This window comes from Jaculus jaculus, chromosome 13 (genome assembly GCF_020740685.1).
Source record: "Jaculus jaculus isolate mJacJac1 chromosome 13, mJacJac1.mat.Y.cur, whole genome shotgun sequence".
NCBI lineage: Eukaryota > Metazoa > Chordata > Mammalia > Rodentia > Dipodidae > Jaculus > Jaculus jaculus.
The window spans coordinates 29,812,225-29,832,633 of NC_059114.1; the positions used below are offsets into that span (position 1 = coordinate 29,812,225).

The 20,409-nt window shown below is 55.0% G+C and overlaps 1 protein-coding gene across 20 annotated transcripts in view; it reads right to left on the minus strand.

Moving 5' to 3' along the window:
• Ncor2 (nuclear receptor corepressor 2) overlaps positions 1–20,409 on the minus strand; it is a 135,662-nt gene that overhangs the window by 38,851 nt on the left and 76,402 nt on the right. For all 20 annotated transcript variants that reach the window (XM_045132608.1, XM_045132609.1, XM_045132613.1 and 17 more), the window contains exons 16-19: positions 19,580–19,752; positions 17,996–18,058; positions 6,710–6,852; positions 1,736–1,883 (exon numbers count right to left, since the gene is read on the minus strand). In XM_045132608.1, coding sequence (XP_044988543.1) covers positions 1,736–1,883; positions 6,710–6,852; positions 17,996–18,058; positions 19,580–19,752 — 527 coding nt within the window. The remainder of the gene's footprint in view (positions 1–1,735; positions 1,884–6,709; positions 6,853–17,995; positions 18,059–19,579; positions 19,753–20,409) is intronic.

The following is a 20,409-nucleotide window of genomic DNA, read 5'->3' on the forward strand; positions in this document are numbered from 1 at the left end:
GGCAACTGAATCAATAACCTTCAAAACCAAAACGAGGACAATCATTTCTCACAATGGTAGACGAGGAAAGTGATGGCTGTTGACACCTAACTCCTCCAAATGGTGGTCCTCAGAGCCATAAGAGTGGTATATGGGCTTGGGGAGAAACAGTGGTGGGAAACACAGTAATCCCCTCCTTACACCAGGTCCCAGGCCCTGGCACCTAGTAGGATTGTTAATCACCCACAAACATAGAATAACAGTAAGAACATGGTGCCTCCTTCCATGTAGTTCACCAAGTAGAACAGAGCATGTGACCACACTGCCCAAGCCTGAACCAGGGCCTAGTGGACCTGGGATGGTTCCTCTGTGCCTCAGTCCTCTTCTGTAAATGTGGTCTGTGGTGACAGTCACAGACCATGTGGCTGCTGTAATGGTTACAACACCCAGTAGACCCTGGCTCCTGGCCTCTGACCTCAACCTTGGCAGTGAGGCTCTTCTTGCTGCCCTGTGGAGGGCTCCGCAGTATGGAAGAGCTGGCTGGCTCTTCTGTAAGATTCTGCATGGGCCACCTCAGGTCCCAACATATCTCCTACCTCAGCCCTATCCTGGTCACAAGAAACAGAGCATCATACGGAATGCTGGCTGGACAAATGGGTTCCAAGTCACTGCATGCCTCCCTACGTAAGTGTTCCCTAAGCCTTAGTTTCCCTATCCTCTGAATGGGTTCAACACCCTGGGTGAAGTAGGCCAAGGCCAGTTAGGGTCTTCCACGCTACCTCAGCCAGCCCCCTGCCCTCGGCAGGTGTGTGACCCCTGCACACATCCTAAGCTCATGGCTATCTCTTTCTCCTGGGCAGTAGGCCCTTGCAGATGACTACAAGGGCCTGAACAAAGGGGCTTGGGTCTTCCCTTCAACAGCACAGGCCCAGCCTAGGACTGTGAAGACTGGTGGCATTTCTTCACAGACATGGGCTATGAGCAGCCCCTGGCTCTGCCTCCAACCCGACCATGGCACTGGGGCTGGGAAGCATGCTGGTCACTTCTGCACTCACCCCCAGGCCCAGCTCGGGGAGGCCAACAGAGAGATAAGAGCCTGGTGACCTGGCTAGGGCTGGCAGGGATGGAGGAGAGCAGGGCCACTGGTTGAGCTGTAAGGGAGGGGAGTCCATGACAGGGAGCAGGTCTGGAACCAGATTCCCCGCAGAGAAGAACTGTGTGCGGGGTGTGCTGTCATGTGCCTTTAACCCCAGCACTTGGGAGGCAGAGGTAGGAGGATTGCCACTAATTCAAGGCCAGCCTGAGATTACATAGTGAATTCCAGGTCAGCCTGGGCTAGTCTGAGGCCCTACCTCCAAAAACAACAACACCACCACACACACAAAAAGAAAAAAAGAAAAAGAAAAGAAATAGAAAAAGGAAAGAAAAAACAGTGTGGGTGTAGGGCAGGAGATGGATCTTAATTTAGGAGCAGGAGTTAGCACTGCCACCTGTGCCATTCCCAGCTTAGAGGATGCTCTATAGGGACATAGGGTAGTTGTGTGTTACATCGGACCAGTTACATGGTCTAACTCTAAGGGGATGTTTCCTGCTGAGATATGAGGGTGACCATGGGCCAGGCTGGCCACAAGGTCAGGCAGCGACCCTGTCAGTGCCGTCGAGGTGGTACGCGACGTTATCCGACAGGGAGGCCGCAGGCGGAAGAGGGTGCTGCGTGCGGCCTGTCACTCGCCTCCTCCTGGCCGTGTGGCCTCACCTTCCGCTTCCTCAGCCAGCTCCTCCTCGTTGGCGCTCGCACCGGAGGCCTCCATCTCCTCGTCCTCTGCTGCGGGCGGAAAAGCTGTCTCCAAACTGGCTGCAGCAGGGGCCTTTTTCTTCTTCCTCCGTGCATTTCTCTCCTTCTCCTGAGACAGTACAGCAGGGGTCAAGGCTGGGAATCCACCCCGTGCCCCAGTGCCAGAGGCCCTTCCACATGGCCAAACATAGACCAGGGTACAGCCTAGGCCATGGCTTCGGAAGGCCACAGACTGAGCACACACGGGGTGCCACCCCTGACAGCAGAGCGGTGGGCACAGATGCGTGAGCGGACGGGTCAGGAATGACAAGACATACGCCACAAGAGTGCAAAGTGCTAAGGAACACAAAGGGGTCAAACTGGGGGCAAAGCGCAGGCATGGTGGCTCACTGGACAGGAAGGTCAGGAAGGGCTTCCACAAGGAGATGGGTGATATTCAAGCCAAGATCTGAGTATAGAGGGAATGGGGCCAGGCAAGACTCTGACTGAGAGTAAGTTCAGGAAGGAGCTGCAAGTGCAAAGACCCGAGGGCACAAATGAGCCAGAATGTTCCATGAACAGAGAGTGGCTTGCACCATCCCTGCTGGTTACTCGCCATCCCACCTGCCCTTCATGCATTGAACCTCACCCTCCCTGCACAGGAAAAGTCAAAGTCCTCTATGTGGGTATCTGTGCCCCCATGCCAAGCCAGGCCAAGGCCTTGAATGCCTGGGCAGCAGCTTTCAAGGCCTCCATGGGCTTGGATCTGCCCAGTACAGTGAGGGTGTAAGCAGGACAGACTGGATCCCAACAGGTTTCTACCCCATCTGCTGAGTGGGGAAGGGGTGCAAAGTGAGTTCCTGGGTCCTCAGAGTATCTGGAAACTACATGGTGTCTGGAGTCTGGCAGCTGTCAGTGAGACCTTAGCCCCGGGTTAGTGTCCAGGTGGGACCATGGACATGAGTGTGTTTGGAAATGGATTCTCTGCAGATGTAAGCATTGAGAAAGAGACTAGATGGAAGGAGGTGGGTAGGTCAGATACCCATGGTGATGGATGGATGGATGGTTGTTCTTCTCAGAGGCATAGACAAGGAGAGGGGAAACAGGATGGTAGAGATGGGGCACAAGGCAGCAAGAGAACATCATAATCAGCTGTCCTGGGGACTGGACGAGTGCTGCAAGCCATAAACAGGACCAGCTCTGGGACTGCAGACCTCAAGAAAAGACAGTTCCCTGTACCACGCTGCCCAGCCAGTGGGTGACTGTCACACATGACAAGGAGTTAGTATGGTCCCCCCAGAAGAACCAGGATCTCTAGAAAAGCCACCACAAGGGAACAGTACAGCCATGCTTTGAGGTCATTGCTCACAGCCTCCAGTGCCAGCCCAGCCCTAAGTGACTGGCACCATGCTGTGTGACTAGACAGGAACCAGCCTTGAGGGACACACTCGGGAAACCTGGCCCCAGCACCTCCCAGGAAGCCTCATCTTGAATCCACAGAGCACAAGAAAGTTGAGATGTGTGGGTTCTGTGGGTGCAGCTGGCATTCTCTTTGCTCATCTGTATTTAGCAGTAGGAACTAGGGAGCACTGACCAGGCAGTAGTGGGACACAGGGATACTGATGGGGACAGGATCCCATCAGCACAATTGAGCAAAACACACCTAGACCCTCCTAGATCCCTCTGGGAGGTTACTGGAGGCAGGCAGGGGTAATACCAGCACCCCATGTTCCCTGAGCCTAGACCCAGAGAGAACTGGTCCAGCATCCCAGGGCCTATGCATTCCGGAATAGGGAAACATGTGTGGAACCTGAGAGTAGGTGATGCTCACATGATTGATCTTACTACAGCTGGCACTGACCCAGGGCCTAACTCTGGCCAGGCCCTCTAGGTGCTGATGTGCACTGCCATTCCCCCTACCACAATGTCACCCTTTCCCCAAACTTTCCTAGGATTCCTCAACACCTAGAATCAGTCCCCAAATCCACCCTGAGCCCTATGACCCTGCTTGGCCTACACCTGGCTCTCTACTCTTGCCTCTTGCTTAGAGAATTCTCCAGCCCCAGGGCCTTTGCACTGGCCATCTCCTGCCTGGACATGCTTTCTGCAGACAGCACATGACTCTCTTCCTCATTTCCCTAGAGGTCCCTCCTGATCTCCCTGTCAAAACCAGCCGATCCCCTCCGACCCCCATGGCCAGTCACTTTCTCCTGTGTCCCCTTCTTGGTATATTTGGTATAAGTGTGTTATGCAGTCTCACTCCAGACCCTGGTCTTGAAGGCTTGGGGTCTCTGCCTGCTCTCAACTGCCACCTAGCGCACAGCCTAGTACAGAGCAGGTGTTCTGCAGCCACTGCACTAGGCGAATGAGCCCCACAGACAAGGACACCAGCTCATGGAGGCAAGGATACTTGTCCAAGCTTAAGAGTCAAGGGGCCCTGGCTTGGGTGTAGGTCAGGTTGAAGGATGTCCTGTCTGGACCATCTGTGGCGGCTACGAATGAGAAGACAGAAGGGAACAAGGCCACTGGGCCAAAGCTGAGACAGCCCAGTGAGCAATGTGAGCCCCGGGCGCCTGGACACAGACAGACAAGAGGGCAGCCTTCGGCCACATGAAGGGGGAGGGAACCCTCAAAAGAGGACGTGGGTGCCAAATGTTATGTAAGCCGTGTGCTCTGCATGCACTCCTGCTTCCTGCTGAGGTCACCAGCAGCAGTGTGTAGACCAGGCCTGGAGTGAACGAGGGGAGACACCCACTAACCCTGAGCTTGTCAGCCTTCTGACTGCTGGATTATGGGCCTGCAAGGTGCTGAGGGTTAGAAAGCAGATGAGACCAGCTCAGGGGTAGAAACAGAGGCCAGCTTGCACCCCGTACTGCACAGGACAGACAGCTCCCAGCTGAGTCCAAATTCTAGCGTTCTTGTCTTGGCTCACTGCACTCTCTGTGGCCCTCAGGACCCAAATCAGTTGGAGTAAGGAACAGTCCGTATCTGGAATAGACGGGTCTCCTTTAAGACTGGCTGTGCCTCCTCTATAGGCAGCTAACCCCACAGCTCCCATCTCAATAATCAGAACTGAGCTGAGGATGGCGGCCAGAGTCACTTCTGCTGACACCAGAATACCACCTTAAGTCCTGCCCTAGGCAGGCTGCTCCTCTGCTCAGAAGCCTTCCATGGCTCCCACACTCCATTAAAGAATAACTGCTCAGCCCAGCAGGAAACCCCAGCCACACTTTTGCCCTCAGGATACCATTAGGCCTCTGGAGGCTCAGCAGAGGTTTACAGAACGAACAGCAGGGGTATCAGTGTTTCCCAGAGAGGCTAAGCAATGTGACCGGAAGCACCAGCCCCAGGATGGCAGAGCTGAGGTACAAGCCTGCCAGCCCACAGTACCCTACACCTTGGAGTGTGTGACTTGATTGTGTATGTGTACACATGTGTAGATGCATCCATCCATCCATCCATCCTAGACAGATACCTGCCGGGCACTGGGGCCCTAACCATCCAGCAGTAGCTCCCTACAACTCTCAGCTGCAGGGCTCTAGCAACACACCAATGGAAGTGCTGCACACATGTGGGAGGAGCATGCTCACTATGTCTGTGCTCACTGTATCTGGAGAGAGGTAGATGTTGCTGCTGTCGCCATTTCACAGGTAAACAAAACAAGACACAGAGAGAACAAGGCCACATGACCTGTGAGCAGCAGTCCCACAATCCACAACAGGTCCCCTGGCCCTGGGTCCCTGCTGTCTGTCAGCCCTCAGTGGCCACTGCTATACACAGCACTAGCGAGGACCTCCTATAGCCCGAGAACGTTTGTGAAACAAGTAACAGTGAGGCAGGAGGAGCGGCAAGCCAGTAGTAAACCCCATGGGGCTCCCTTTAACAGGCTACCATCCTCACACACAAGGGTGCTGGCAGTCAGCCCCCAGCTTACAGATGAGGTAACAAGCTCGGTGGGGAGAAGCCATGAGTGCTAAATGGACCACCTCAGACTTTCTCCCCGTCCATCCTGCAGAGGCTCAGTTCCTCTGCACCAAGCTGTGCCATTTGGGGTCCTTGGGGGTATCCCCTAGAAACATGGGAAGCCAGGCAGCCATGGGCTCGGGGGTGGAGTAGCCCAGGCTGTAAGCTATAGCTAGGTTGTAAGGACAATGAAGCCCTAAGAGACTGGGCAGGGTGCTATGGATTTACCATAGGGCCCAAGGAGAGTTCTAATGGGTTGGTGTTATCCCTGGCCTGCCCCTGCAAGCTGTGTGACCTACTCACCCTCTCTGGAACTCAGTAGGCTGCAGGGATGAGCATTCAGCATCCACTGCCCAGACACTACACAAATTTAAACTCAGAGGAGGTGAGCAGGCAGCCCCTCTTGTGCTTCTGACTCCAGCAGGGTTAAAGACAGAGGTGCCCTAGTTACATGGCCAATTGCCTAAATTACCCCCCACATCACAGGCTTGTGAGCCTACCCGGGTCTCAATTTCCCAGCCCTAAAATGGTGAAGATTCTCTTTAAGTGTGTTCAAGAAGTAAAAGGTAGGGGAAGGGAAGGGCAGAAAGGCAGTAGGGCTTCCCATAGCCCTCAACTCCTGTGGAGGAGGCGTTGCTTGGGATAGTCCCACTCAGCTCAGGGACGGAGCCCCACTGCCACCAGTGCTACGCCAGCCCCCTGCCTGCATGCCCACTGTGGCAGTGAAGCCCAGGGGAGAGCGGAGGGAAGTCCCACACCGTTAACTTACTCGCTTGGGGTTCATCTGCCCCTGGATCTCATTCCAGGCACTGAGGACTACAGATTCCTGGCTGAGTCAGGGCCCTGGCCTTCCAGCGCCTCCCCACGTAGGCGTTGAGCAGCCAGGGGCCATGTAGGGGCAGGCTGGCCCTGTGCGGGCTAGAAGCTGCTGGCTGCAATCCCCAGGGCCTAGCTGGTGCTGTCCGTGTCCCAGGCAGGCAGCCACAGACTCACCATCTTCACCTTGTGCTGCTGAAGGATCTCATCCAGGTTCTGCCTCTTCTTGTAGTTGAAGTAAAAGTTCTTACACTGTGACACTGTCTTGGAGCCCACCATGCGGGCGATGGCTGACCAGTTCCTGCCATGCTCCAGGAGACCTGCACAACAAGGCGTGGGGGAGAGGCCACTTGGAGGGAGGGCCCGTGGGACTAACTTCTGGGTCACTTGGCTCTGAGCTGTGGGACAGGGGAGCAGCTTGGACTCAGGGAACAGATGGTGACAGAAGTGGCCCATCGTGGGTCCCTATTTAGGATTCTAAGGGCCATTGGCCAGGATGCAGACCCCAGCTGAGTCCCCCATTCCTCCCTCCCCAGCTGGGTGGAGAGCCGGCCATGGTGACCCTGCCCTGACACTCCTCACAGCTGCAGTGACGCCTTGGGAGAGCTTGCTGTTTTCCGGTCACACACAGGTGAAGGGAGCACTGAGTTGATGGAGGGTGGAGGTTGAAGTGGGGGCAAGCTGGGGACAGGCTCGGCTAACAGGGTGTCACCAAGGCCGTCTTCCTCATGTACACCAAAAGGCCCACAACAGCCTGGCTGGGCAGAGCACAGTAGGGGATAGATTTGTCCCAAATAACAGCCACTATTTCCAAGGGCTCATCGTGGCCTCAGACCTCCCAGAGCTAGGGAAACCCTCATGACTATAGAGCCAGACCCAAACCCAGCTGGGCCACAGACCATGTGAGGGAGGTGGAGCTGCATACTCCCCCGTTCAACTTGGGGCCGTGAACCCTGGGCCCCGGCACACACGGCAGTGCTGGGAGCCAAGCAGCCAGGGCGCTCTGCTCACACCTTGATTTTGAGTAGCCCCCGCTGCCCTGCAGGTAGAGCTTGCCGCTTTCCTAAGGCCAGCTGTAGACAGAATGCGCCCATGGGGATGGAGGCTGAATCATAGTGCTGGGAATCAAAGCCTCAGAGCCCCAGAGCTGTACTTGTAATACAGCTACAGAAAGATTTCCCGTAACTGAGTTTTAGGCCATTTTCCTCCAATCAAGTGGAAGCTGCAAACAGGGCTGTGATTACAGTTTTGCAGAGTGGGGATGAGGCATTTTCTACCTGCCTGTCTACCTGCTGTTCATTCATCCAACTCTGAGTGGGCGGCTTGCTACTGACAAAAACATTTGCAAACCTCAACAAACCAGCAGAAGGCCACACTCCCCAGGGTCTGTCTCTCCATGCAAGCAGGCTGGAATCATTTCCCATCCCCTTTGGACATGGGCTCCAAGACTCAGGGGTCAAGTAGCCTCACCCAGACTTGGGCACAGGCCAAGAGAGCACAGTGTGAGTGAGGTTCTGACTTCCTGTTCTACCGCCCTTAGGGCCCTGCCTGGCCAGGCCACCTGCTGGACTGCGGTGGCCACAAGAGCCACGTGGCTCCTTGAGGCTCCTCAAGGACAGGCAGTGGGGAGGGCTGGGGTGCGGGATCAAGTGTAACTCAGCCCCTGACCTTTCCCTCTGCCTGAGCCAACAGCAGCTGCCACGGGCAGAACCTGGCGGCCTGGACTGCGTTTATTTATATTTCCCTGAGCTGGGGCCAAGATAGCCCAGCAAACACGTCAGGAGGGAGAGATCGCAGGCCCGGAACCCCAGCAGGCAGAGTGGAGGGGGCAGTTCTCCCATCTGGGGCTGCTGGGGAAGAAAGGGTGGCTCTGGAGCCAGGGGGTGGCCTGACCCTGGGGAGGATGACATTTCCAAACTTATCAAGTAAAACACTAGGAGATGGCTGAAAGTCCTGTAGTAATGAACCAGGCTCACAGAGGGATGGGTTGATAGGGGATGGGGGCACCTAGTCATTTTTGAACATGTAGAGCTCTCCAAGGAGCCCGACCTAGAGCGGGTTACACAGTCTCAAGGTCCCCTGTCTCTAGCCTCAGTTTCCCTCACTGCTGTGTGAAGGGCTGCCTCCTGGAACCCTAGAATTGGGATCATTTTGCATCCCATTGTGGAGATGGTCCTGCTGGACCTGTCCATCGGGGGGACAGCCTCTGAGAACGTCCCAGCCAACCCTAGAGCCTAGCTCAGGTACAGCCCCAGAAAGGTAAGAAGGGATATAGGGGATAAATCCAAGATCATGGGCCCCAAACTCCCAGGCTCCCCCGTCCTCCACATCCAACCCCTAGCTACCAGCTGCAATTTCCTGACAACCCCATCAAAACCCTCGACTCCAACCAGCACCCCCCCCACAAGCCCCTGGCCCCTAGCCCCTCCCCAGGGCCACTCACTCACATCCTCTCATCTGCGTCTCCCCCTCGGCCAAGTTTTCCGGAAACATCCGGCTGGGAGGATGCTCCAGGGAGCAGAGCTGGGAGAAGTGAGTGGAGGCTGGGCTGTGTGGGGCCAGCTCCACAGGACTGCTCACTGGCGGCTGCTGGCTCCGCAGCTCTCTCCTCACATCCTCCAGTCGGCAGCAGGCGGAGGAGCACAGGCGGGGACAGGGAGGAGGAGGAGGAGGAGGAGGAGGAGGAGGAGGAGGAGGCTGGTTCTGAGGGCGGGAGCCGCTCCACCGCCCCTGGTGGCCCTGGGCTCCTCCAGCAGGCAGCACTGCCACCTCTGACACAGTGAGGGGAGCAGAGCGCGGTGCCCTTCCCGCGGTGGGGATGGAGGGCAGCGGGAAGTTGTCAGTTATGCGTGTGGGTGTCTGCCAGGTGTCACCAGGGCACACAGCAGTATCCACAGCTCCTCCAAGCACCAGTATTCCCAGGGAGGACACCCAGTGAGAGTGCTGGCTGGGGACCCCCCTGCAGATCCCCAAGTTGTGCAAAATCCAAAGCCTTAGGAGGACAGGGCAGCAGTGTCCCTACGCGGCCTGATTGCATGCGCCCCTGAGCTCTGATCGGCTCTTCCTGCTGCCTGACCCAGCGAGCCGCGTCAGGGCTGAATGTGACCTCCAGACGAGGCGGGCGGGGGCGGCGGGCGGGGGCCGGGCATGGGCCCAGGTTTGGCGGGGCGGGCCAACTGGCACTGGCTTCCCTCCCTCTCCCCATCCACGGCGGCGTCAGCAGCAGTAAGAACAGATGAGGGATCCAGAAAAGCAGACTTCCCCACTCCCCCCCCACCCCCCGCAGGCAGGGAAAAACAGACTCTTCCGCCCGCCCCGCAAACCCTCCCCAGCCAGTCCCACCTGCAGTGTGCCCCAGTGCTGTGGCCAGCTGGTCTGGGGGTGGGGAGAATGTGGGCAATCAGGGGTCTTTCCACGGTGAGGGGCAGTTGGGATCTGCTTGGAAATGCAAGTGAGTCTGCCAAGCAGTCGGGGAAGGGAGAAACCTGCGTTCCCAAAGAGCTGCCCTAGGGTCTGGGGACCACAGCTGCCTCTAGTGCCTTCTCCTGAGGTCTCCAGAACACTTGCTCTAAGGTCCTAGGTGGCAACTGGGCTGTCCTTTGGAGCAGCTTCCAGCCCTTGGCCTGAAAGTCCTGCTTGACAAGCTGGCAACCCCGAGCCCCTGGGCCTGACCTAGCACACCACAGATTCCAGTGTTGCTGGAACATGGGAAGGGAGGGAGATGTCAGGCAACTCCAGAGAGGGCCCCTGCCACCATATTAGGAAGACCTGAGCTCCTAAGGGGAAACCAGCCACCTCCTCCTCCCGGGCTGCTCCTACTTGCCTGCCTGCCCACTCCTCTCCCTCTCCAATCTTGAGGATGCCACATGGCATTTGTACCATTGCTCCTGCTAGAGGCATGGCTTTCTCAGCTCTGCCTCAGTCCTACAATTTTGGCTTCCCTGAGGAGCCTTCCTGGCCATACTCCCAGCCCCCACAGCTCTCATGGGCCATCTCTTTCCACAGCACTTAACTCTCTGAAATGAAATAGTCCCTTCATTCATGGGTATTGGGGATTGCAGTCACTTGGCAATGAAAGCTCTAGACACCCAAGCTAGGGTCCATTGGTCTCTCCTGGGTGTCTGCTACCTCTGAGGCCCAGGAGCACAGCCCATGCAATGAGTGGCTCTGGCCTTCCCACCTTGCAGTCTGGTCCAGGTTCTTTTACCCCATGTCTAAGGAGGGAATTGGGAGGCTCAATTAGGAAGTGAAATTGACCAAGACAGGAAGTCAAGCCAGAGGGGTCTGAGTCAGGGCCTGCAGTGGGTGAGGAGGTAAAGAAGCTGAGATGCAGCAGGGAAGGCACAGGGGGGGATGGCCTGGCTAACCAAGAGGACAGTTTCCCACACACTAACCTGGCCAGGGATGTGCCATACTGGGCTCAGGGACTATGTGACCATCCCATTCCTTCCAGGCAGTTCCGTTGCCGGGATCTGTACACCTAAAGGGTCTACCACCACCAGAGGCGCCCAACTCGCCGCTTCCTGTCCTGATTTGTCAATGTCAAGCTGCTCCTCCCTCCAGAGACCAGCCTCAGCCTGGGGTAGCCTGGGGCTCCTAGCTCCTCCCAGAAAGAAGGTGCCAGAGAGGGGTATCCCCCACACTCAGAGCAGCCTTCTCAGACTCATTTGCAAACACAGTCTGCCCAGAGCATGGGGGTGGGGGTGGGGGTTAAGAGCTAGCTAGAGTGTGAGGCTCTGACCACTTCTTGTTTTGAAAATTCCAAGTCCACAAGCCCACATGGGACTCTGTCTGAGAGACACGGTCCCCTAAATGCCAGCCTACTGGGCACCTACGGCATTGCATGTGGAGTGGGAGCCCTGTGGGGACATCTGATGTGGCTTCACATCTGACTAGCCTCAACCTTTCCCTTCACTCTGCTTACATGACTTTAGCACTTTAACCTGCCAGTCATAGGTACCTGTGAGTATGTAGTCCAATAAGACGCACATCTTAAGATTGTCATCAGGATACACCAGGCCCACTGAGGATGGACCCCACCTTCCTACCTCCAGTTTCCCTTCTAACATTAGAAAAGTCAGGGCTGGATATATGGCTCAGTGATTAAGGAGCTTGCCTGCAAAACCTAAGGACCTGAGTTCAGTTCCCCAGCACCTATGTAAAGCAAGATGCACAAGGCGGCACATGTATCTGGAGTTTGTTTGCAGTGGCTAGAGATCCTGGGGCACCTATTCTTTCTCTCTAATCTGCATCTTTCTCTCAAACTCTGTTCAGAAAGTATGACTTTTCCTTTCTCTTTTCAATTTCTTTTTTGTTTTGTTTTTCCAGGTAGGGTATCACTCTAGCCCAGGCTGACCTGGAATTCCCCATGTAGTCTTAGGTGGCCTTGAACTCACAGCAGTCCTCCTACCTCTGCCTCCTGAGTGCTGGGATTAAAGGCATGTGCCACCACGCCCGGCTCCTTTCTACTTTCTCTTTCTTCTCTGAATGAGGGGTAAAATCCCAAGATGTTTGCCCTGATGCTCAGAGGCTCTTTCACCTTTTACTTAATTAATCTCCTTAGTTTTGTTTACTCCTTGTCTGTGCACCTTATTATTATTGTTTTTGTGTGTGTGGTTGCAAGAAAAGGTATGAAAACAGTATGAAAATCTGCAACATGCCCACCTGCAGAGCCACAGAAAGCTACAGCTTTACGTGTCTACATGCCCCGTCCTCATCACCTCTGCTGGATGTACTCCTCTGCACGGCTGCCTCATGCACCTCATGCACACCTCCAGGCACTACTTTCTCATGGTCAAAGCATAACCCCGTGGGCACAAGGGAAAGAGTGTGTGAGGGGGGCACTTGGTATAGATCCCATCGGCCCTTCCCAGCAGGGATCTGGATGCTTACCTCTGTGATTTGTTCAGAGCAAGGGTGGGTCCAGGGGAACTGACAAGGAGCAAGAGATAGTTCAAAGCCCACCCTGTGTCAGACTGAACCCTAAGTCCTTGCAGGAGCCCTACTTAGTCCCTTGGAACTGTCACAGTACAACACAAGGTTCTACCAGGTGAGTCTCATGAGCTCCAGATAAGCCCTCCTGGGTGGTCTTCCATGTAGATCACCTCCATGGAGGTCACCGACACACTCATCACCCCTTCTTTCCCTAGGTCTGCCTGCAGAGCTGACCCTCATTGGTCATGCATGATAAGCCTGGCCTTGCACACCATCTTGATCCTGGAACCTGGGGACAGTAGCCTGACCACTTTGCCCCTGCCAGCCTTGCACATGTACACAGGGCCCTCCAGACCTGGCAGTGGGGACAGCATGAGCTCTGACAAAGAACAGGTGGCTTGATTTTGAAAGCTCCACAGCTGGGAGCTCTTAGCCCCCTGCTCAGCTGCAGACCTTTCAGCCATGAGTGTGGGCATCCAGGGCTCCCATGGGAGGGTGTGAGGGCTGGGCAGAGCCAGCACTTGCCTTCACAGCCGGCCCTGCGGTGGCAGCCATCTCTGGCCTGTGTGGAGCGGGGTGCCCCTTTCCCTCAAGACTGGCTCTGCCCCAGAGGAGGAGGGAGACCAGAGCCTTGGTTCTCCAACACTAAGTCAACTCCCAGCCAGGCCAAGCAAATATTTCCCTGGGGAAGTCGAGGCTCAGGTCCAGCTCTGAAGATCCCTCCCTACCAGTGTGTCCCTGGACCCATGGCAGGTAAGCAGGAAGTCAGCTCTCGGGTATGATAGGTTTCTGGGGAGGAAGTTTCCAGAACAGACCCAGGCCCCACCAAGTATGAGCCCAGGCAGCCAGCCCAGACCCCAGGCATACACAGAGCAGGCAAGAGAAACCCTGTTGCCACCAGACTTGCAGACCCTGCCTCAAAGACCTTCCCTTCCTCTTAGAATAATGACTCAACTCCACCTCCTGGCAAAGCCAGGTTCCAGGCCCCTCCCCTTTAGTTCCCAGGCAGCCTCATTCTCTGGATTTCCTGGCTCGATTGCACTCTACTGTCCTGGCTCCACTGGGTTGGCAGTCCCTCTTTCATTACTTAGAAAACAGTAGACCAGGGACTAGCCACTTGATCCTGCCACCGCTCCTATTTCTACTGTGCAACTGGAAGACATCAATTCCAACCTCAGCTCTCCACTTCACAGCTGCCACTTTAGGAAACTCCCTGACTGTTTCTCGGCCTCAGTTTCCTTATGTGAATAATAACAGCAGCTGCCTCAAAGGTGGTGGATCTGAGTGTTTTCATCCACAGCAAAGCTGCGCACCTGGCATGCCTGGTGCCAGGAGGTGGCTGGCAGTGATCCTCGTCAGGAGTCGGCCTGAGGCCTGCTCCTCAGAAAGTTTCTATTAGTCATGCAACTCCACTACTTTTCTGCACACTGACCCTCCATCCTGGCCACCAACCTAACCTCCCCAAGGCATAGAGGAAGATTAGCCTCAAGGTACAGGTACCTGCCCAGGCCAGACCCCACAGGAGGCAGAGGCAGAGCCAGAACTCGAATTCAGCCTGGGTGCCAAACTGAAGCCTACCACCTCTGAACACCTACTGGGTACCATGCATTCAGCTCTATTCATCCTGATGAAGCCCTAGGCATCAAGCCTTGTTCTAGGGAGTGAGATAACTGAGGCAAAAATGGGAAGGGCTATGCTAAGGACCTAAAGGTGAGGATCTCCGTGGATGTAAGGCATCAGAGCCCAAAGCCACATTGGTTTGGCTGGGCTGCACACTGTCACAGATCTGAGTTTCATGTCCATACAGAGGCTGCGTGCTTGACCTATTTGGACAAAGGGCTTGCCAATGTGACGAGACTAAGGCAGGCTGTCTGTTCTGCACAGGAGGATCCTCATACGAAGACAACATGGACAAGAGGTGGAGGAGGTCACAGTAGATTAGAGGCCTGCAGAGCAACTGCCACCAGAGGCTGGACAGTGGCACAGAGCCCTCCCTGAAGCCTCCAAAGGAACAAGGCCCTCTGAACAGAAGAAGAAACTCCTGTTGTGTTAAAAATCCACCTGATGACTATTTCTCACTATAAACATGAAGAGAGTAAGGCATGGAGAGGATGGTTGACTTGCCTGAGGGTCACACGACAAGACTGGAGTCCTTTTGCAGCTCTTGCTGCATAGTGGGCTCCAGTGACTTTGGGGCACCAAGCTGCTTACCACACACTCTGGTCCCCATGCTGGGCAAAGGGCAGGTGTGTGCCATCTGCCTCGGGCACAGCAGCCTTGGGTCATTTTCCTCATTATGTGTTTCGAGCACCTGTTCAGCAGGGGTCTCTAGAAGATTTCTTCTCGCTCCTACACAGTATGTGAAGGAGCCCCCAAAGGGGAGGCCTGCACACCTGCCTCCTCGTCCCCGTTGCCGGAACAGAGCCATCAGCAGCCAGATTGCTATAATTCACACAGAGGAGCTCACTGGCTTCATTTCAAATGTCACTGAGCAGCGCCTGGCATGCGCAGCCCCCGGGCTCATGCTCTGCTGCTGCTGTGGGCTAGACCCGGGATGAGCTCCTGGACCTCCCGCAGCTCCAACCTTGAGCCAGCAGCACAGTGGGACATTGCATCCAGCTGGTGAGTCATCCCTGCCCTCCTCCTCCTACCTCTGAATCTGCCCTTCCAGGAAGGGCAAAGGACAGCTGTTCAGGTGTCAGGCACTAGCAATGGGGCTTTAACGGCTAAAGACATGCACAATGGGATGGGGTCATGGATGTCCCTGGGAAGTCCCCAGTAGAAGTCTCCCCCAGGTAATGTCACAGCCAGCGAGCTGAGACCCTGAGACCTGTGTGTGACCACAAACCCATCCTGTTTACACCATGTCCACAGCAATCATACCCATCAACAAAGGAGCCCACAGCAAACTGAAGTGCACCACACAACAGTTCACGCAGCCTTGTAAAGCTACATGGGGAAATGCGAAATCACGGCAGGCATGGCCAGGTGCAGAGGCTGTAGCTGTGTGGCTCCTTCCTGGGAAGTGTCGGAGGCTGCATGGGGACCACAGAGGGAAGTGACCTGGTGATCAGCAGGCCTTGGGCTGATGGAGTGGGAGGGATGGCTAATAGGTATGGGATTTCCATCTGAAGTATAGAAAGTTCTAGATCCAGACAGTGATGGTGGCAGCAACATGGATATGCCCCCCCCACCCAAACAAGAGTCTCATGGAACTCAGTCTGGCTTTAAACTCAAACACAATATGTAGCAGAGGATGGTCTTGATCCTCCTGCCTCTACCTCTCAAAAGTGATGGGATTACAGGTGAGTGCCACACCTGGCTTAAGAGTTCACTTTTTGCTGGGTATGGTGGTATACACCTTTAGGCAGAGGTAGGAGAATCTCCCTGAGACTACATAGTGAATTCCAGGTCAGCCTGAGCTAGAGTGAAACCCTGCCTTGCAAAACCAAAAAACAAAACAAAACAAAAAAGTTCTCTTTTCAATGGACAAATGTCAGGCACACTGTTAAGATTAAATCATTAAAGTGGGAGGTTCATACCATTATATCAAGCTGCTTTCCAATTCACACCAGGAAACAAAATGTAAACACAAAAGACAGAACTGACAACAGGCCCCTCAGGGTGACCATATCCCATGCTGGCTGGCTGGCTGGAGAGACTATCCAGCCCGAGTCTCTCCTAGAGCCTTCAGAACAGAGGTTCCCTGAGGAGGCAGCACCCATCCTTTCTAAGGAAGAAAGTCCTGCTGGCTACCAGATCCGCACTCAGCCAAGGGGCTCAAGGAGCAGGAGCAGATCTGGGGGTGAGGGCGGGGGTGGGGGTAGGACCAGGCACCGAGCATCCTCCAGGTCTGTGACTGTCCCCAGCCAGCATGGGAGATCCTGAACCACCCCAACTCACAGCAAGCCCCAGAGAAGTGGGAAGGGGCTCCTTAGGAAGACCATTGGTCCCCAGCACACATCAAAACCAAGACACAGGGGCTGGAGAGATGGCTTAGCGGTTAAGCGCTTGCCTGTGAAGCCTAAGGACCCCGGTTCGAGGCTCGTTTCCCCAGGTCCCACGTTAGCCAGATGCACAAGGGGGCGCACGCGTCTGGAGTTCGTTTGCAGAGGCTGGAAGCCCTGGCGCGCCCATTCTCTCTCTCCCCCTCTATCTGTCTTTCTGCCTGTGTCTGTCACTCTCAAATAAATAAATAAAAAATGAACAAAAAATATTAAAAAAAAAAAAAAAAAAACCAAGACACAGGAAGCCACATGGCAAATACGGGTCTTGGGCTGAGCCTTGAGGGATTAGAGGCCTGCCCTGGACCCCCTACACCAGCAATGGCTCTTTAGTTTTTCACCCATACTACAGGGACAGGGACAGGACCTGACTCTCAGAGAGGGTCAAGGTAAAGAAGCAGCACAGGAGCCAGGGTCAGGTGTCTGTATCTATGAGCAACTGCAGTTCTGACCATCCAGTGCCACCCATGTAAGCAGGCACCGCATGTCTCCCAGAGAGCACAAGGGAAGCAAGCACAAAGTACTTGCAGCCACAGCCCTGACCAATAGCCACCTGTCCTAGGCCCCTCAGTGCCTGGTACTCTGATTCTTGACAGCCAGCTTGGATAGCACTCCCATTTCACAGATGAATAAACTGAGGTCTACAGAGATGAAGACTTGGTTGTGCTACAATTGTGATGTTGCTACAGGCTACCTTCCATCCAGCTCTGCTTTCCTGGGAACCTCTCAAAGATTGGGTTCTGTTTTCAGGGGAACAGTGGTGCTGGGGACAGAGGAAGGAGTTGGTTTAGGCATCATCCCTAGCCAGCAGGACACAGCCACAAGGAGCCAATCTTAGGGTTGTCGGATGACCAGCTCAACCAGTCACATTGCATGTCACAAGAACCCAACACCAACATCTAGCAGTGCCATGAAACTCAGAAACTCCACCTCAGCTTTTTAATGGGGACAACCCCAACAATGGTGCCTAAGGCTCCAACAGCCCTGGGACCTCCAGAACCCATATCAGAACCAGGACATTCAGATTTGATATATTCCTGGAGCTCCTGGCACATACCCAGCATGGGACCTTTGGGGCTCCACTTAAAGAGCTACAAACTTGTGTTAAGACCAAAAGCCTGGTAGTGACTCTGACCTTCTGACCCCACCTCGGTGGCTGTCAGGAAGCACCATGCCTTCTGACCAGGTCTGCTGTATGGTTCTCTTGGGCATTTCCACACATGTAGCCCACACCACAGGCTCCAGAGCTATCCTGACCTCAGCCACACAGATCTATTCTCTGGAAAGTCCAACTGAGGCTAAGAGGAGCTGTGACCACACCCCCTCCGCAAAAAAAAAAAAAAAAAAAAAAAAAAAAAAAAACCACAGGGATGGATTCCTCCCCAGAGTGAGGTTGAACAGCCTCCCAGGCCTTCCTCATACCCTGCTCTAGGCCAAAGCATCAGCATCCTCACAAGACAAGCACAACAGTAACCAGAGACAAACCCAGACACATGGCATGAGGTCATGGCACTGGGCGCCTTACCTTTCTTGGCTGTCTCCATCTCCTCCTCAGTCCAGCGGGAGCTCTCATTCATCTCCATAGAGGCTGGAACAGAGACAAGGTGACTGACTGGAGCTCACTAAGGGGCTCTCCTACCATGTGATCTGAGCCCCATGGAGCCCTCATTTTGGCTGCCCTTCCCAGCCAGTACCTACTACACAGCCTACCTCAAGCTGCCCACTGGGACCAACACTGTGCTGAGCACTCCCACACATGCTTGCAAACAGCCCCCAAAGCTCACTGTGCAGCGGAGGACCTGCTACCACTCATTCATATGGGGAAACTGAAGCAGCCCAAGCCTGTGCTATGATAGTCATCCCTGCAGGGACTTGGCTGGGGAAGGGGTGGCTGGCTTGGGGACATGGTGCAGGTGTGCAAGATGGATGAAGGCACGGGCTGCAGGAGGATGGGTCCTGAGGTTAGGGCTTTCTGGACCACACCTAGTAAGTACCCATGTCCCACTCATATGTGACTATCAGTATGTTCCTCCTTGCCAAATGAGACCCTCTGGGGCAAAGTCACTGTGGTTGGAAACTTCAGCTCTGAGGGTAACTGTTATTGTCTCTCCATCTCGTCCATAGACAATGGAGCCCTTGGCACTACTCAGAGGGGACGCGCTGGACTCCTGAGCGATCCGACAGGAGCTCAGCCCTCCCTTCCTAGCTGCTCAGGACCTGTAATGGGGGAGGGCTCATGAGGGATGAGAAGATGTTGGCTTCAGGGACTGGCTCCAGGCACTGGGCCAGACACAGAATGTGAGTCCCACAGGGGCTGGTGGAGGAGCGGAAATGCGAGCGAGCAAGCAGCTGCCTCAGCCTTACCGCCAATGCCTCCTTCCTTCCCAGGGCAACCCCAGGGAGGCCTTGACAGCAGCAGTGGAAGGTGCAGAAAGAGCGTGGGGGAGCCCCGGTTAAGTCCTCTATCCCGTGGACCAGTGTTCAACAGGGGCCGGTCGTAGAGGACACTCCCCAGACACGGTGGGCATTTGCATGCTTCTGAAGGAAGCCTCCCACCTGGCCTCCAGGTGTGCCATCACCAATGATCCCTCACCAAGCCTCCAGAAGACCCTGGGTAAAGTATTCCAAGCTACCCTTGTGGTAAGTGTGGGGAGGGCCTGGTGTAAGCCCAGGAGCCTTCAGTGGGATCTGTCCAGGGCAATGGCGATGACTCCTGCAGTCTAAGAGGGAGCTTGACTAGAGGTCAGTTGCTCATCACTGCCCATGTCTGATCTAGGGAGCCACAGCTTAGCTCACCCCACCCTGTTGCCTCCTTTTAGGGAGGGAGCCAGGATACACATCATCCTTGACAGAAGGAAGAACTGATCGAGAGCTGAGATTTTAGAAGCATGGCTGCCAGCTCTACCCAGTTTGGTACCATCCCTTACATTCATTTACCTCCCTCCCCCCATGATTTCTCTCTGTGCACATCAGGATACTGAGGCACAGACAGGCAAAGGAACTGACCTCACACAGTGAGTTCAGAAGCTAACCCCATAGATTTGAACCTCACTCAGCCAGAGTTCACTCAGATTTCACAAACGTTCTGCCTCGAGCTCCCTCGACTCACCCAGCTCAGTGCTCTGCTGTGGCGTGGTGGCCTCCTCATTGCTGGCCTCATTGGCCATGGAACGAGTGATACGGCCTTTGCGCCGGCCCTGGCTGTTGGCGGTTTTGCGGCCTTTGGAGGCGACTGCCTCCTTCTCATCATTGTCCTCTCCAGACGTGTCATCGGTCTTTTCCCTACAGTCACATAGGGGAAAACAAGATGGATCTGCAGGGGCTAGGACACTGTCTGGCAGTTGTGAGATCTTTGGGTCTCTTCCTTGGCATGAATCAGAGTTGGAGAAGGGGGAGAAGCTGGTGTGGAGGCCACTGGCAGCAACTCATGGGAAGAGGGTGCCATGGCAGTCAGTGATCTGCAGTGGCACCCTATGTATCGGGGGAAGGCAGGCACTATGGACTATGCACAAGGTTAGAGCAGCTGCTGTATGGCTATGTGATTCACCAAAGGTAGATGCTGGGTGCATTTCTGCAAGACAGATTATACACCCAGGGGAATGGGGCTAGGCTGGGGCTGGCAACTACCTCCTACCAGCATGGAAAACCACCCTGCTCAGGGCCTTCCAGGCTATCTGACAAATAGCTGATGATGGAATGACTGCTGTCTGTGGGCCACTTTATTGGCCTCAGAGGACCAACTTCCAGGGCTCTGTATGCAGCAGCCCTGCTGGGGTCACCAGAGCTTGGGGCAGCAGCACAACACAGCCTAGCCCAGAAACTGAGGCACATGTAACCCTGAGACCCAGCACTGGGGCTTCTCAGAAGCCACACTCTGGCACATTTATCTGTCTGCTGCCCATTCATTTTCCAGAAAGGCACTGGCCATAGCCACCAGAG